This window comes from Rhynchophorus ferrugineus, unplaced genomic scaffold (genome assembly GCF_030347505.1).
Source record: "Rhynchophorus ferrugineus isolate W39M unplaced genomic scaffold, kcgeb_rfMv2 rfM4, whole genome shotgun sequence".
NCBI classification, from domain to species: Eukaryota; Metazoa; Arthropoda; class Insecta; order Coleoptera; family Curculionidae; genus Rhynchophorus; species Rhynchophorus ferrugineus.
Window position 1 is genome coordinate 12,514,422 of NW_027472583.1, and position 18,007 is coordinate 12,532,428.

Here is an 18,007-nt window from a genome sequence, read left to right on the forward strand (position 1 = left end):
GGCTGCATAAGTTGTTCGGTTGCCAAATATCTGCAAAATTCTTCAAAACATTAGTGACAATAAAAAGTTATAAACCCGCAAACGTTGTTTTGCCGTTTTGCTTGTTTTGATAAATTTCGAATGGCTGCTTAGTATTTGTGATTAATATGAAATCTGGTTAATATGGAAAGTGTACATAGACAACTTAAGGATATGCAGTTCTTTGAGATATATAAGTTATCACTTCCAAGGCTTATTATATTATAAAAATAATAAACATTTTCAAAATCTTTAAATATTTTCTTTTATATGACGGGAATATATAAGGCCATTAAAAATAATTGTTTTTTATACTTTTATTTTTATACCATAATTAAATTGCTATTATTCACAATTTCTGTTTTTGTTGTCCTTTATAGGGAGGCGGTACTCTATATAGGTCGTCATTGATCGCATATAAGTTAGGGGTAGCAGCACAGTCGACATTAAACCACCAATCACATACCCTGGCAAATTGATTAAAGATGGTTCCATTTGGGCATAAGAAACTGAATTTCTGTCCATTTGGCAAGCACCAATGCCACACCTAGATTTACAATGTTAATTAACAACTAATTAACGAAAATAACACTGAGTTTACCTGACATTGAGCTTCAGGATCGCTGTAATATCCAGGCGGTCTTTGATCGCAGCGAAAGGACAGCCCTTGAGGTACTTCACTATAGATAGGATAATCCTGTCCAGGTATATAACCATCTAATTGCTGAAAAAATTATATATGTATATATTTCAACATGTTTCATTAAATTATTGGTTGTTCAGTTATTTATATTTTACAGAATATTTTTAAAAAGTCCATAGTTTAAAAATAGGGATTAATTTTTGTCAGCAATATTAATATTTTTTACAATAATTTAATTTTCCAAAGAAGTTTAAAGAAAAAAGAGCTTCTTTGATATTTTTGAAACAAAGCCCGAGAAAATTATAATTTTTTTATCATTATTTTAAAGCCCCGAAATCTTTAAGACTTATGATCTCCCCACAATAATCTCCTTAAAATAAAAAATTACCTCAAATATTAAATCTTCTTAATTTTTTAAAGTAATTATTGATTTTTTCTTGTATCCATAGTGATGGTTTTCAGTCGTCCGGTTTCAATATCGATGAGATTTAAATTGACGTTCAAAAATATGATATGAAATACGATAATTTGAGATAAGCCATTTATTGGTTTACATTCTACTGCGTGTACTTTGGATATTGGCAAAGTAGTATCGTCGATCTTAACTTTAAAAAATTAGCGGGTGAATTGTAATACATTGCTACAAATTGGAAGTACGGAAGAAGAAAATTGTTAAATCCTATAACTTTAAAAAAATCAGATCCAAAATATATTCTTATGATATCTTGATAAATATATATAATTTGAGTTATATTGATACATTGATTGGGAGTAAATTAAGTAAATCTACTAAAAAGTTATAGATATGACAACGCAATACACTGTCGCCACAGTTGGCGGTCAGCCACATCTGTTTTTTAAATCGCTTTCTATGATATTGATCCTTTTAGAGCTATTGTTTGTACATTCCATCCAAGGTCGATGTCGCCTCAGAAGTCTGTAGTTGCACTGATTTTGCGAAATACGTTGAATCTAATATTTTGTCTTTCATACACACTTTCCTAGAGAAGCAACAACTCCTCCAATTAGGTGGCGTCACTTTCCCCTCATGTACTTACTGCTGAGAATACTATGTCTGACCATGATACATATTAGAGGAAAGTAACTAAATATTGGCTATAATTTTTTTGGGGACCAAAAGTACAAGGGTATGTAACATTTCATTAACTTAATATAATATTAATTTCAATAAATAAAATTATTATTAATTTTTAGATAGCACAGTCACATTTTTATATTTTTCTTAAGCTTAAATATATTCTAAGAAAATAACAGTCATATAATGCTTATCTAGAAGAGATCAAATTACTTTGGTAGTGACACAATTGTTATGTGCCCAGAGCACGCATATCAAGCATTGAACCCAGAGTCTTTTGTTTTCTGAACAAAAAATACTGGCAGAATATACATTTTGCATTTATGGAGTCAGAAGTTTCTTTCCCTATTAAAGAATCTGGCTCAGTGTCTGAATCAATCAAATTCCTCTTCACCTCCACTATCTATCACTTCATTGTATTTTTTTTTGTTTTCTTATGTCTAGACTTTTTTCTGTTCTTTGCTTTTACTCTTTTTTGTTTTCTTTTCATTTTCAATTTTCTTGTTTTATTTTCAATAAGATCACTTCTATACGGAGATGCTATTATAACAGAAGCCGTCTTTGACGTGTTTCAGATATTTTTTGGTATATGACCTACGTCATTGCGTGTTTGTTGCGTATTTCCATCGGTTGTTATTGAATATTGTTTCTAGTCCATATTAAAGCAGTAGCCTAACATTTGTTTACTTTCCTATGTATATTAATATTACACCTCGACTATAAGAAATAGTTTTATTCTTGAATATCGCCGATAAATATTAAAATACTTTCAAAATTATTTCAGCACATAAAGCTAATTTTCATTATCGAGAATAAACATCGTTATAATATTTGGGAAGAATGTCTGTTTCTCAACCAACAGGCTGCTCTTGATGCTGCAAGACTTCACCAAGTCTGTACACAGTTGGAGCTTGCTACAATCATGAGGATTACGTAAACAAAATTTAGCATACCTTAAATCCTGAAGAAATAATGCATTAGCAGAGAAACAGTCAGCCCATTTCTGATAATACACTGGTTTTGAAGACGTTCATTATTGTAGACAAACTTTAATTTAATTTATTTCTATTTAGTACCGCCATATAATTTCATTGTAGGGATTGTAATGTCATGTGTGTTATCTGTTATGTAGCAGTAATGTATGCACTTCCATATCATTATATAAGATGACATTAATTTTATAATATATATTTAAAATCTGACTAAAATGTTTTGAATCAGAACTATTTAATAAATGCAATTATATATAATTAAAGTTGAAACGTTCTATTAAAATTACACAAAACCTAAATAATAATACGCTATTTTGAAACGGAAGATTGTCAGCATTAGAAATCATCTTAAATACACTTGATTGCTATTATTACGGTGTCAGTGACGAAATAATTGTCTCAACTCATAATTATCCACGTCGAAATCCCAAAATATTCCTTTAATATACCTCAACGAAGCAAGTGAGAGAGACGGGGATGGCGAGAATACGAGAAATACAACCAATTAGTAAACTGGATTTTGATAGAACAACTCTACGCAAACACAATGTAATCGCCCACCATCGACACCATTTCCCATCGGTCGAGGCATCATCGCTGTTTGGCTGTCGCAATCGCTCCCGACAGCATTCATCTTCGTTATACGGATTACGAGCCACCGAAAGCGACGGTGCAGAGATCCTATACAGAGAGTGTACGCTCGACTACGCATCGGTCCGCCGTAGTTTTGGAACCGCGGCGAAACAATGAGACAGACACGTTATGAATCGGGACAACAATTTTAATACAGTGGACCGATTATATAATCTCATGATATAATCAACTTAATAATTATGGACATTTAAGTGTGTAAAAATAAATCATGAAACATTATTATGATTAAACAACTACATCAAATATTTCAATCGATTCTATGTTCCGATTATATTTTTTTTATTTTCATTTTACAGATGGTTATTAGTGAATATTTTCTCACTAATTTACGATATTACAGTAACGATTTAACTTCGTTACTGTCTTCTCTTAATCCTCAAAATTCACTTTTGCCATTTATCAATTTGTTCAATCATTTCGCTAAGATTCGGCAATCCTGAGTAATACAATAAATAGGCTGGTTGTAAGTCAGTAACAGTCGTTATAGAAACTAAATATTGTATATCACAAGAAGATATAAACTAATATACGTTGCAAGTGATAAAGCTATTTTTTACTATACAAGAAACTGGAGAATGACAGGGGATTGATTTATTTGAAAATAATGAACAATCACAAAAATGTATGATCGAAATATTACAGCTGACAATGATGTAATAATTTTTCCTGTCTATAATAAACATATTTCCTAACATTTTTGGATTGGAGATAAGAATATCTGAATGTCAACTCAGCAAGCTGCAATATGCAACTATATGGCCACTATATGCAACTATCCATCGACCTACCGTAGAAGCATGCTTTCAATTATCTGAACTGAGGACGTCTAAATATTGAAATTGAAATATTACTTACGGTCATCGAGTGATTTCGAACAGATAAATCTTCGGGCTGTGTATATTGTTTAGAGGATAATATATAGGATTCCCAGTATTAAAGGACTAGAATTCGAACAATATATTGAAGGAGGAAACCCGACAATCGACAATAAGATACCGTATTCTGATATATGATACATCCTTACCCATTATAATACTCTCGAGAATTTAATACCGAGTAGCAGAAACAATTAACCGTTTTCAGATTTTTAGCGTAATCATTGCGAGGGGAAAAATGAAATGAACGATAAATATTTATATAAATTATGTCACAAACAAGAAGAGAAAAATAATAATACAATTGTTTATGAATATTTCAGTTTATATTTAGGATTGTTCTCATTCTCATAGAGAGTTTGAATGTTGCATAAAAATAAAGAAAATTGAACATAGCACGTTGACTAACGCTTGCACATTTTAACATGTAATTATCAAAAGGTTACGTCTTTTGGTGTCATTAGCAGGGTTAAATATTTTGTGACATTAAGTATCTTTTTTAATGCTAGTAAATAGAACGTTACGTCTAAAGTATTAATAATTTTTTTTAATATTATATTACCAACAAAATTAAAACACATTTTTGTTGATGATATCAAAACTAACTGAGAAACTAACATTTAAGGGTGTTAAACATTTTGTAATAATACCAGATTTCCAGTATGGTTGCTTTTGACCGAGTTTGGCATGTGGATTTAATCTGTAAGTTGAGCTTAACTATTGTCAACTGTTTGACAGTTGGTTATTGTCTCGCACGAAATAGCGTTCTCGACATTTTAAAACTATTTTGGTTGGAGTTCCGCAAGCTGGCGTCTTAGGACCTCTCCTGTATCTGCTCTACACTGCTGAGATTCCAACAACAAAAGAAACCCTACTTGGAACCTTTGCTGATGACACAATTATTATGGAATTAGATATATGTTATCTACCCAGGGAAGTAGAAAAAGTACAATGGCAGTCAACAAAATCTATAAATGAATTAAAGATTGGAAAATGTAACTTAATAGCTCCAAATCTGTCCATGTGTTTGCATTGTGGCAAAATAATAAAAATCTAATTATATCACTCGATGGATGCCCAATCACTCAAGCAGAATCAGCTAAGTACCTTGATATACATCTTGACTGTGGATTAAATTGGAACCATCATGTTAGACAAAAAGCAAAACACATTAGAACCAAAATAAAACAACTGTACTAATTAGTCGAAAGGTACTTTCAACTTGATCTAAAATCAAACAGATTATCAGACAATCATAAAGGCCAATTTTGACCAATGGGGTGCAAATATGAGGTTGTACTAAAAATTCACATCAACTATTCAACCAACGCTGCCAAAACAAAATTCTTCTATTAATTACCACTGCCCATCGCGGTAACCAATGAAGAACTACACGAATGGATTTACAAAGTTATCCAAGATTTATCCTTAAAACACGAAAGAAGATTACAAAATCATACTAACGTGGAAGCATATACAACTACTGAACAACGCGCAGGATATCAGAATATTGAAGCGAACCAAACCATATATAGAGGAATAGATATTGATGTATTTTCTCGCACTCGTCTTGCTTGTGAATTAATCCAAGTACAAATGAAATGTAGTCATAAATTAATTTATAATTAAGATTGTACTAAGCATATCTAATAAAGATGTTATCAAAAAAATGCTTTTCTTGATTTTTTTTTGAGTTTTTGAGATGAGTTTTGCTTAACACGTTGACAGCCAACTACGAGAGAACTCTTAGATCGCGTTCTTTTCTAGGACGCCAACTATGAGTTATCTCGTCCTGAGGTTAGTTGCCATGTTGTGCAGCTACGATTAAACTCGAAATATATTAGTACTAATATCGACAGATGGCTTCTGAGAAAAGAACCAAAAATCTATGCTGGCTTGCACGAACGGAAAATTTATTAAAAAACTAGAATGAAAGTTTTTAATAATATAATGCGATTAAATAAAATTCTTATTTTAGGCCAGATTTCTAAAAATAGCCGTAGCAATCAATGTGTTAACTGTAGGTAAGAAACAATCATCAAATTCAGCAGATACAGGATATAGTTTAAAATGTATTTGATTTATTCAATGTTTATATATTATAAATATGGAAATAATGGAACACAATATTTCAAAAGAAGTTATAGTGTGCTTACTGCATCCAAAAACTTTGTCATTCCTCCAAAACTATTAACCTCTATTAATAATATTAGGTTCTAGATATTTTCAAATTATATTACATTGGTTTATTTTAAAATCTGAATGTATATATTTTTGGATTAAACATTTGGGTAGAAATTGATATAAAGTATTAAAATAACAAGTTCTACAAGATTTTAATTTTAATACCCCAGAAACTATTTTGTGGATTTTTGTTGGAAACTGATAATTTTGCCGATCAGAGCCTGATGTACTATATGTTGAAAAAAAATTTTATTCTTTTGTATAAATTAATTCCTAAAATATTTATATAATGTCTTGGCAAAATGATTTTGTCAAAATGGAAAATTGTAAAATTTCTGCAGTTCGAAACTCAGTTTTTCTGATTGAAGATATTAAAATAACAAGTTCTGCAAGAATTTAATAAAAACGATATCGCAAAATTGTCCTTGCAAATTCACTGCTCAGAGTTTATCAATTTCAATATTTGCTTTTCTAAGAGCTATGTAAAGAATTTCATTACAATTTTCATGTTAAAGTAAACTTAGATTTTATCTCTATTTCGTAATAACACAAATATAAAAGGGAAATAAAACTTACACCAAGAACCAAACGACATATCACCAGAGCACAAACCAAGAACCACGTGGTTTTGTTGCTGTACATATTTTCAATGAATCACTAGCGCCGAAACAAAACAATTTCGATTTTGATTAATGTAGGTAACGCTCTTCTTGTATCATTGGCTCGCGGGGAAAACAATGGGTTTGCAGATTTTCATGCAACGTTTTTATACGAGGTTATTAGGCAAGATCTTCTTCGCTATGGTCAGAACAGAAGTCCATTCGCACAATCGTACATATCTGATTTCAGATTATTTCATAGGCGTAGCAATTAGTAAAATAAGATGTATTGAGTACAAAATTGATAAATATTATTTTATATCATTTACTTATTTATTTAAATTATCAGTATATCATTCGAATTTCATGTTACAATAAGATGTATTAAGAATAGTCATAATGTAGTGTTACCAAATTACTAACCATAAAGGACAACTATTTCTACTTTATTTACCAATATAGTTTAATCAATAAGCAATGCTAATTTAATTTTGCGATGTCCATAAGGTTTAAGAACAGCAAGAGCTTGGTTTTTCAAGAAAAGCTACACCAGAAATTCTAATTTTTAAGAAAAATTTTCAATATATTATTTTTTGACATATTTAATGTGACAAGTTTCGTTTTAATCCTTTCAGAAACTATATATGAGCCTTCAGCTCATTGTATGTTGAAAAACTTCGCGGTTTTTAGGCGATCACCTCTTCATTCGACGAAAATTTCTTTCCAGCGGGCATTATTTTGAGATCTGAGAACAGGAAATTTCATGGATTATTGCCATTGTTTTCACTTACTTGTGGCACAGTGCATTGTCTTGATGAAGAATTTGTCAAACGGTCCAGTAATGCTATGTATTAGTCGCTGTTGATGGTCCTTCCTATTTCAAGATAGCCAATGAAAATTATTTCATGCGCATCCCAAAATACAGACGCCATAACGTTGCCAACCGTCTGTTGCGTTTTCCCACACTTTGGAGCGGGTTCCACTCATATTACTGTCGATTGGACTTCGGAGTGAAATGATGGAGCCATGTTTCATCCATTGTCACATATCGATGTAAAAACTCAGGTTTATTGAGCTTCATCATCTTCAAACACTGCTCCGAATCATCAACTCGTCGTTGTTTTTGGTCAAAAGTGAGCTCGCGCGGCACCCACTTTGCACAGAGCTTTCTCATACCCAAATATTCGTGAATGATATGATGTACACGTTCAGTTGATATCTTTAGAGTGTCTGCCATTTCATTCAGTTTCATTTTACGATCATTCAGAATCATTTTGTGGATTTTTTTAATGCTTTCGTCGGTAACAACCTCTTTTGGGCGTCCACTGCGTTCACCGTCTTCGCTGTTCATTTCACCACGTCTGAACTAAGCATACCAATCCTTCCGATAACTGTCAAATTTATAGACGCATCTTTTGAGGGTTAGGACTAACTGAAAAACATATGAATTTAATTCTACTAGCGCCAGATTTTTCAATTGACCTGTTATGATTTGTGTTGGTATTAGTCGACTCTCAACAAAATTCTTCAAAATATTAGGGGTAATATTTGGAGGTTATAAATCGACAAACGCTGTAAACGAAAATTCTAAGTTAATGCTGTACTATTACGACGTTTGAACATTTTGATTACGTTCATTGGCAGTGTTATTCGAGACACTATATCAGTTATAAATTATGCAATATCAGTTCATCATAATGAATAAGAAAGAAACCACGATAGCTTCCATTCACTTATAAATATTTCGTTATACAACAAGGATATTTCAATCGCCCTGTAGAGAAGTTTATCAACCGAATAAATGGCTTTGATAGGTTCCGGTCGCCTATCTGTTGAATCAAACGAAATTATGATTATTTAACACCAATCACAATCCACCATAACTCATTTGCATAGAATCAGCAGTTTTTATTTATTGCCTTCCTAATTAACAGATGATGTGTTTTTTCAACTCTTCATTTTTTCTCAACCGGACAAAAAAATACGTTATCAAGGTCTATTTTCGTTTTTTTTTATTTGTATTAATAAAATATTTGTTTAATGTTTTCTTATTATTTGTTTAACAAGAATTAGAATTAGCTAATTGGTTTCTTTATCAAAAACCACATATTAGTAAATGTTAAAAATGAACTCGCTCCAAAGCGTGGGAAAACACAACAGTCTGCTGGCAAAGTTATGGCGTCTGTATTTTGGGGTGCTCATGGAATAATTTTCATTGACTTCCTTGAAAAACGAAGGATCATCAACAGCTACTATTACATAGCTTTACTGGACAGTTTGAAGGGCGAAATCGCCGAAAAACGGCCGCATTTGAAGAAAAAGAAAGTGCTGCTTCACCAAGACAATGCACCGTGCCACAAGTCAGTGAAAATGCTGCCAATAATCTATGAATTGGGCTTCGAAATGCTGCCTCATCCACCGTATTCTCCAGATCCGGCCCCCAGAGACTAATTCCTGTTCACAGACCTTAAAAAAGTGCTCGATGGTGAGAAATTTTCGTCGAATGAAGAGGTCATCTCCGAAACTGAGTCCTATTTTAAAGCAAAGGACAAATCGTACTACAAAAATGGTATCGAAAAGTTAGCGGCTCGCTATAACCAGTGTATCACCCTATCATGAAGAGAATTATGTTGAATAAGAAAAAAAAATTGTCAAAAAAATGTGCTTTACTATGGTAGGCCGGGGACTTTTAATTTGACCTCTTATTAGTGATATTGTAACATCACCTCTGTTCGACTTTAGTAAGTTAAACCCAATAAGTTTAAACGAAAGGGGAATTTTTATTTTACCTCGTTTATTTGGGGCTATCTTCAGAAATACATGGTCAATTATGGTACTAAAACAAATTATGATGTATTAAGGATTGGGTTTGATGTAAATGTAAAGAAAAGTTATAAAGAGCCGAAAGTATATTAAAGACTTCAAACACTTCAAACCTAATAAACAACTTAATGTTTACATAATTAATTTTAATATTTGACATATTGATTTTACATATTGACTGAAACAAAGTGATTGGTTTATCATCATCATCAATTCATAACAGGAATATTGTCTCGCTGCTGCTGATGATCTATGATACGAGGGTCACTATTTATATGTTGGGAATAGGAAAAAAACAAATGGTCATGCTGCGAATATATTTTTATTGTTTTCCAAAGTACTCGCTACGATGATCGATACACTTTTGCCAAATCAGGGCTGTACGGCGGATGACCCATCATTTCGATGTTTTGAGTGTTCAAATAGTATATTGTTTGAGCTGATGTGTGAGAGCTCAAATTGTCATGATGAAGAACAATCCGGCGTCTCTTGTTTGTTTTCCTTATTTCACCGAAGATTTCTGGCAAACAAATGGTTGTGTACCAGTCAGAATTTACTGTTCTACGATTACCTAGGGGCACTGTTGTAATATGACCAGTTTTCCCGAATGAACAGGCCACCATTTTCTTTGAAGTGCTTCGTGGGCGAACAACTTTTATTCCGTTTATTAACGAGGCCACTGAAAAAAAATGAGCTTCATCGCTGATTATCAATTTAGACTAGGATTACATTACTGTACTCAACTCGTTGATCAGGATCTTAATCTGCAATTTCCCCTGAGTAGCAATATTGGAACGATTATTTTCAATAAATATTGTCAATATTTCATTTCGTTCTTTTGGCGTATATTTATCCCTAATAAAATTTGGGTGTCTACAAAACAAATTGGTTATATGGAAACTGAGCTAAACGTCATATAACCGAGATGGCGCGCAATCAAAATGGTAGCTAGACTAGGATGTTCCACCCTATACTATATACTTATTTCTGAGAATGCCGATAGTGTATCCTCTACATTATCTAGTATCTTGAAGAAACACTATAAATCCGCTATTTGTAAGTTTCTAAACAAATTTTCTTCTATAAATCTTCTTTAAATTACATCTCTTGTCCAAACAGTCTTATTACAGATAAACTTAAATTTAAAAAAAAACAGGGAGCCACCATCTTTCATAATATTATCGAGTATTATATAAGCCGCCTCCTCATTTTCCTATATTGTCTGCTTTTAAAGCAAAAGTTTACTTCAAAATAGATAATTCATCCAGTTGTGGTTAATTTGCCTCAAATGATTTTGTACTCTGTTGAACTTTATGGTTTTTTCTTTTTGCGTCGTTTGCTTATTCATATTCAGGACAACGTTGCTGCTTCCAGATATTATATGTACATTATTATACAGCCATAAGGATTTAGAAGGAAATGAGAACGTCGATTCTCTGGTGAAAAGGTGCCGTCTGTAAACTTTAATATAACTTTTTATAGATATCAGTTTTTTATCATTGGCAGGGGTAAGAAAATATATGTATATTTTTTTATATATCGACACAAATTAAGAAAGACAGAAATACAATTTACTATTTCATAATTTGTACAATATTATTTTCAATAACCGTAAATTAAAACTGAATGAAATAGTAGACACTATAAAGATATCAACTGAAAGTGTACATCGTATCATTCACGAATATTTGAGTATGAGAAAGCTTTGTGCAAAGTGGTTGCCACGCGAGCTCACTATTGATCAAAAATAACGACGACTTGATGATTCAGAGCAGTGTTTGAAGATGATCAAGCGTAATAAACCCGAGTTTTTGCGTCGATATGTGATAACGGATGAAACATGGCTCTATCATTTCAATCCGAAGTCCAATCGACAGTCATCCGAGTGGACTGTGCACGATGAACCCGCTCCAAAGCATGGAAAAACGGAACACTCGACTGGCAAGGTTATGGCGTCTGTATTTTGGGATGCGCATGGAATAATTTTTATTTACTACTTTGAAAAGGGAAAGACCATCAACAGCGACTATTACATAGACTTATTGAAAAGCTTAAAGGACAAAATCGCCGAAAAAACGACCGCATTGGAAGAAAAAGAAAATGTTGCTTCACCTAGACAATGCACCGTGTCAAAAATCCATGAATTGAGCTTCAAATTGCTTCCTCATCCACCGTATTCTCCACCTGACCTGGCCCCTAGTGACTATTTTCTGTTGTGAAGGAAGAGGTGATCGACGAAAATCGTACTACAAAAATGGTATGGAGGGTCGCTATAATCAATGTATCACCCTTGAAGGGAGTTATGTTGAATAAAAAAAAACTGGTTTTGCCAAAAAATTGTGTTTTACTTTGGTAGGCCGGGGATTTTTAAATTGATCTGTTATTTACCTTAGTTAGCTTCCTCCAATTCCTGGGTCTTCAACAAACAGGTAATGGTTGCCGTAAAGGGAAACTTATGAATTAACAATAACTTATGAATTAACAATATTATATTATACAACAATATTATACTTAGCTGTCAATAACTTCTCAAAATTCTCAACAACTTAATAATAATTTTTCTGATATAGTATAAATAATATAAATAACTTATAACAAAATAATGTATACTAGCGACCCGCCCCGGCTTCGCACGGGTGCAATGCTGATACTAAATTAAATACACTACAGAAAAAATATGAACGTTGTATATAAAAACATAGCGGCCCGCTCCGACTTTGCACGGACATAAAATATATATGCCTATGTCACTCAGTGAAAACATGATTAAAATCGATCCAGTATTTTTGGTTCATTCATTACTGCCCTTGGCCTGCACGCATTAAATTTGGAGTAAAACAATTCCTCTTCCCCTATACTTACTATGAAGATTTCCTGCTGTCTTTGGAATATCTAAATTCATACAATTTTTATTACATTACACATTTTTAAACGCAAATTTTAAATTTGTAATATTTCCGAAAATATTTGTTTAATTTTCATGCTGTAAGGAACCATATTGATCTATATTAATTGCACACTGTATTTAAGGTACTTAATTCGATAAGGATTAATGCCGTATTGCTTAAAATAGCTTCGTAAATAAGCCATTTTCTCACGTAAAAAGTAAACAATAAAAATGGTTAATGTGGGTTATCCCTAAAAGATAAACATATACCATCCCGGACTTTTTTGTAGACCTTTTTACAATACTGTAGTACATTAATTTGATCTAACTCGTAGGGTTAGGCAGCGTTTTTGCTAATTGCTAAATAAGCCTAAAAAATAGGTTAATTTACGACATCACGTTAGAAACCTCTAAAATTAGCAATGTTGCCTTAGTATATTATGCATGTATTATACATATAAACCTTCCTCTTGAATCACTCCATCTATTGAAAAAAACCGCATCAAAATCCGTTGCGTAGTTTAAAAGATTTAAGCGCACATAGGGATATAGGGACAGAAAAGGCGACTTTGTTTTATACTATGTATAGATTATTAATAATTTCAATAATTTTATATATACAAAATTATTGCATTACGTTATAATTAAAACAAATATTTTGTAGGAAAAACTTGCAAGAGAAAGTGAACTAATCTGTTTTATTTACATGTTAATTTTTTGAGTTGATTTGAAGATACAGGCAACCAAACATACGCAGTCAACGTAATACGCATCGATAGAATGTAGAGAACGTTACGATGGATTAGCTAGTTGACTGCTGACTTACCGACCTCTGATATCACAAAATAAGAATCTTACAACATGTTTCTTCTTCAAACAGGTTTTTTATTATTAGTATTACGTTTAATAGTTTACATTGTGATTTGAATATTTGGGATACACTAAAACCCTTACTTAGTTTTTTTTTTGTAAAATCAGATTCGTGCTGCATTAGAGAAGGATATAACGTTGAGTTATCTCACTAAAAGCACGTGAGTAATATTGCATTTAATAAAGGTACTCCACAGCCTGACCAAATGAACCTAAATACCGATTTGCACGGTAATAACTTCTTAGTTAAGAATAAATTCGATTTGTATCCGATAAGCAAACGCACCCATCTTAATTTAAATTCAAGTTGTTTATGTGCTATAAATATTTAGGTATATATAAATGCCACTATTTCAATCATTTTTCATCTAGTGAAGTGGAAATTGTTCTTCATGATAAAGATGTTTTGAGATAGCCTCAGTGCACCAAGTTGGTGGCAATAATTATATTGGATCTTCCTAATATTCTACCAAGCCGTTATGTCGTCAGACTATATTGCTATATTAATGATTTTTACCGTTTAAATGCAGCTCATTGCTTTGTGAGAGTATGTAGAAATGAGGAAGTGAATGTATACAGACATATTTTTGAAGATGAGACGCTTAGATGTATATGACCGAATGCATATTTCGTGCAAGATTCAACCATTTATATATTTCGCATAAAACATCTCATTCATCATCACCAATAAGTTGTTTCCTAGTTTTGACGATTTGCATTATTATAACGAAAAGTCTATGTGTAATAAAAGACTCATAAACACGAATAAAGTGGTTATCTCATCATCATCATCAATCCAAAGCCAGCGCTGCATGTTCCACCCCGCATGTGTTCCATCTTATTTCAAATTATGTCGTATAATGATTTTGCTGCGATTTACACATTTATACCAATAATTAGAATTCCACAGATAATCAGATAAAATTGGTGCAAAAATATGATTGGGCCATAATATTTAATACTTTTGCTCGTCTCATGGGTAAAACGCTGATAAAATAATCATTTATATGCAAAAAAATTGATGAAAAATTATTAAGACATGTGGAAAAAGATTTCCAGCGTTGACATTATTCTATCCAAAAAATCCCATTCTTTTTCTTCCCAGTAAGTCACATAATCATTTCTAAGGTTTCCTTATTATTATTTTTTTCATAATTACCAAAATAACTGTAATGGTTATTTGAAATATACTCTCAACTTCACCTAAAATCAAGGACATTGTTTTATCAATCAATCATAAAATTTATTTGGTAATTAATTAATTAGTTAGTTTTTTTATTTAACATAATTCCCTTCAAGGGTAATACACTGATTATAGATGTCCTCCAACTTTTCGATACCACTTTTGAAATACCATTTATCTTTACCTTCAAAATAGGACTCAGTTTCGGCGATCACCCGTTCATTCAATGAACATTTCTTCCCAGCGAGCATTCTTTTGAGATATGAGAACAGGAAATAGTCGCTGGGGTCAGATATGGAGAATGGTTGATGAGGAAGCAATTTGAAGCCCTATTCATGGATTTTTGTCGTTGTTTTCATTGGCTTGTGGCACGGTGCATTATCTTGGTGAAGCAGCACTTTCTTTCCCTTCAAATGCGGCCGTTTTTGCCGATTTCGTCCTTCAAACGGTCCAATAAAGCTATGTGATAGTCATTGATAATAGTCCTTCCTTTTTCAAGGTAGTCAATGAAAATTATTCCATGCGCATCCCAAAATACAGACGCCATAACCTTTCCAGCCGACTGTTGCGTTTTCTCACGCTTTGGAGCGAGCTCGTCGTGTGCACTCCACTCGGATGACCGTCAATTGGATTCGGAGTGAAATAATGGAGCCATTTTTCATCCATTGTCACGTATTGACGCAAAAACTCGAGTTCATTACGCTTGATCATCTTCAAACACTGTTCCGAATAATCAACTCGTCGTTGTTTTTAGTTAAAAGTGGGTTCGCGCGGCACCCACTTTGCACAGAGCTTTTCCATACACAAATATTCGTGAATGATATGATGTACACGTTTAGCTGATATCCTTAGAGTGCTATTTCATTAAATTTCAATTTATTGTCGTTCAAAAATAAAAAATTTAAAAAATTATTTTGTACATTTTTAAAAGGTTTTCGTCAGTAACAAACACTTCTGGACGTCCACTGCATTCACCGTCTTCAGGACATCATTTCGCCACGTCTAAACTTAGCATACCAATTCTTGATTGTTGATTTGCCTGAGGCAATGTCCGGAAACTCGGCATCAGGCCAAGTTTTTGCTTCAACTCTATTTTTTCCCTTCAAAAGGCAATATTTTATCAACACGCGAAATTCCTTTTTATGGATTTAATTATGGATAATGGATATACATATGGATTTAATTTTAGTAACGCCATCTATGTGTCGGGCCAGGTACTTTTTAATTAACCTGTTAGTAATCCAACGCAACCAGAACAAAGTTCTATGATTAATTTCAAATGCTTACCGCTACGTAACCGACGAAAAGCTGCACTATGACCTTAAAATAAATGGATATACGGATATATATGTTGCTAAATCACTACTAGTACCAATTCTAAATAGTACTAGTACTAAATTCTCTATTGAAACGTGCTAATTACTTTAAAAAAATTATTAACAAGTGTCAAGTTTAACTTATCACTTGGAATCTACGTAATCTTAAGTCTAATTTATAGGAACACAAACAACATCATAACTATAAACTTTGTGCGAAATATATCTACTATAAAATGGATGGGTTTCTTGGCGGAGGCTTTTATGGCTGATTTACGATTTTGGCATTTATAGTTCCGGACCGAAAAATAAAATTGTCCAATTTAAACTAAAAATATTTTATTGAAAAATAAACTTTTTCAACCCTCTTATTTATTATATAACAATACATTTGAACAAATATCACCAATATAAAGAAATTATTTGTCTTATAGCCAGTCAGTTATTGTTTTGCTTTGACCAATAAAAATTTGTATACATTTGTCATGAGCAAACAAGTGTAAACAGACAACTTGCCATCATCAGGCATCTAAAGCATTTTTTTTGTGTTAACAATAATATTATGTCTGGACAATTTCTCACCAAGAAACTGCAAATTCAAATTACGTTATCTAAATAGATCGTTTTATAATTTAAACTAATAGTTAATATTTATAAATACAGCTCGATTTTACATTAAAATGCAGGTTTTTTTCTCCCCGTTTAGCCGGTGTCTCTTTTTGTATTTTTCGAGAAACTCCAACTGTTTCAGGTTGATGGCACCGCGTCTCCTCTCACGAATCAGTTCGACGGCTTCTTCGTATTTCAGTCCTAGTTCGATCAGGGCTAAGGCGACGAGAACTGGAGCTCTGCCTAAACCAGACACGCAGTGAACAGCAACACAAGCATCTTTATCACCTTCAAATGTGTTTCTTAATACCTAAAATAACAAAACATGAATGTTAAATTAATATGTTACAAGCTTCAATATAACAAATTCGCCGATTTCAAAATGTTTTCGAAATTCCCTAAGGCCGTAGGATTGAATACATTTATCAGAAACCTTTTTATAACGAGTGTTTATAGATATAAGGTATTATTAACCTCTCTATTCAACTAAATTTCTCACAACATATCCTATCAATTATTATCACTAAATAATCAACAGGTCCAGATACTTTATATTATTTCTAAGAAAATTATCGTTGCTTGATGCGTGCTTTGACGTGATGTGATTGATGTTTGTCATTGTTGTAAACATGGAATAAAGAAATTTATAAGTGAAAGTTATATGGAAAAATCGGGTCCCACGTTTAAGCTTTTCGGAATCCCCGTTACGCGGCCAAATGTAAATGAAAAATGCAACAGCTATATGTGTGTTTCTTTCTCGTTCGGCTTTGGTATTAATAATTCTAACCTAAGCAGTTAACGACAATTTTTAGGTGATATAATTTGTGTTGTTTATTTACGCGAGGTTTTTCGGTATGTGTTTTAATTTATTAGTGTAATAAAAAGAAAACCTTAAGGGGATCTCTTATGATCTCCTATGTAAAATATGATAGTAAACAGATGAAAATAAACAGATAAATATGAAAATATTTGTTAAATTAAAGTATATTTATACATAAATGTAATTTTATTAATAAAATGTCAAATTTCACATATGTAATAATTCCAATAGTGTTCACAGCTCATAACAGATGAACCATACATATATTGATACTTGAAACAAAATTTAAATATAGCTCAATCGCATGGTTTAACAATAAATGGAAAATATACCAACAGTGAGGTTATCAGTGGTTGCAAAGAGATATAATAAGTGCAAGTATTCGGCTATTGGGAATTATCACACAAATAAAAGATAAAAGTAAATATGACAGCTAAA

At 32.4% G+C, this 18,007-nt stretch overlaps 1 protein-coding gene across 8 annotated transcripts in view; it reads right to left on the bottom strand.

The window, feature by feature from the left end:
- Positions 1-320: 320 nt before the first annotated feature.
- The window catches only part of LOC143195419 (PRL-1 phosphatase), a 56,155-nt gene continuing 38,468 nt past the window's right edge, over positions 321-18,007 (bottom strand). For 4 of the 8 annotated variants that reach the window (XM_076402505.1, XM_076402504.1, XM_076402503.1 and 1 more), the window contains exons 3-4: positions 620-742; positions 321-565 (exon numbers count right to left, since the gene is read on the bottom strand). In XM_076402505.1, the coding sequence (XP_076258620.1) occupies positions 368-565; positions 620-742 (321 nt within the window). In that variant the 3' untranslated portion in view covers positions 321-367. Of the gene's footprint in view, positions 566-619; positions 743-16,462; positions 17,060-18,007 lie in introns of those variants that run through there. The other 4 variants (XM_076402510.1, XM_076402507.1, XM_076402508.1 and 1 more) reach the window with 1 other exon arrangement.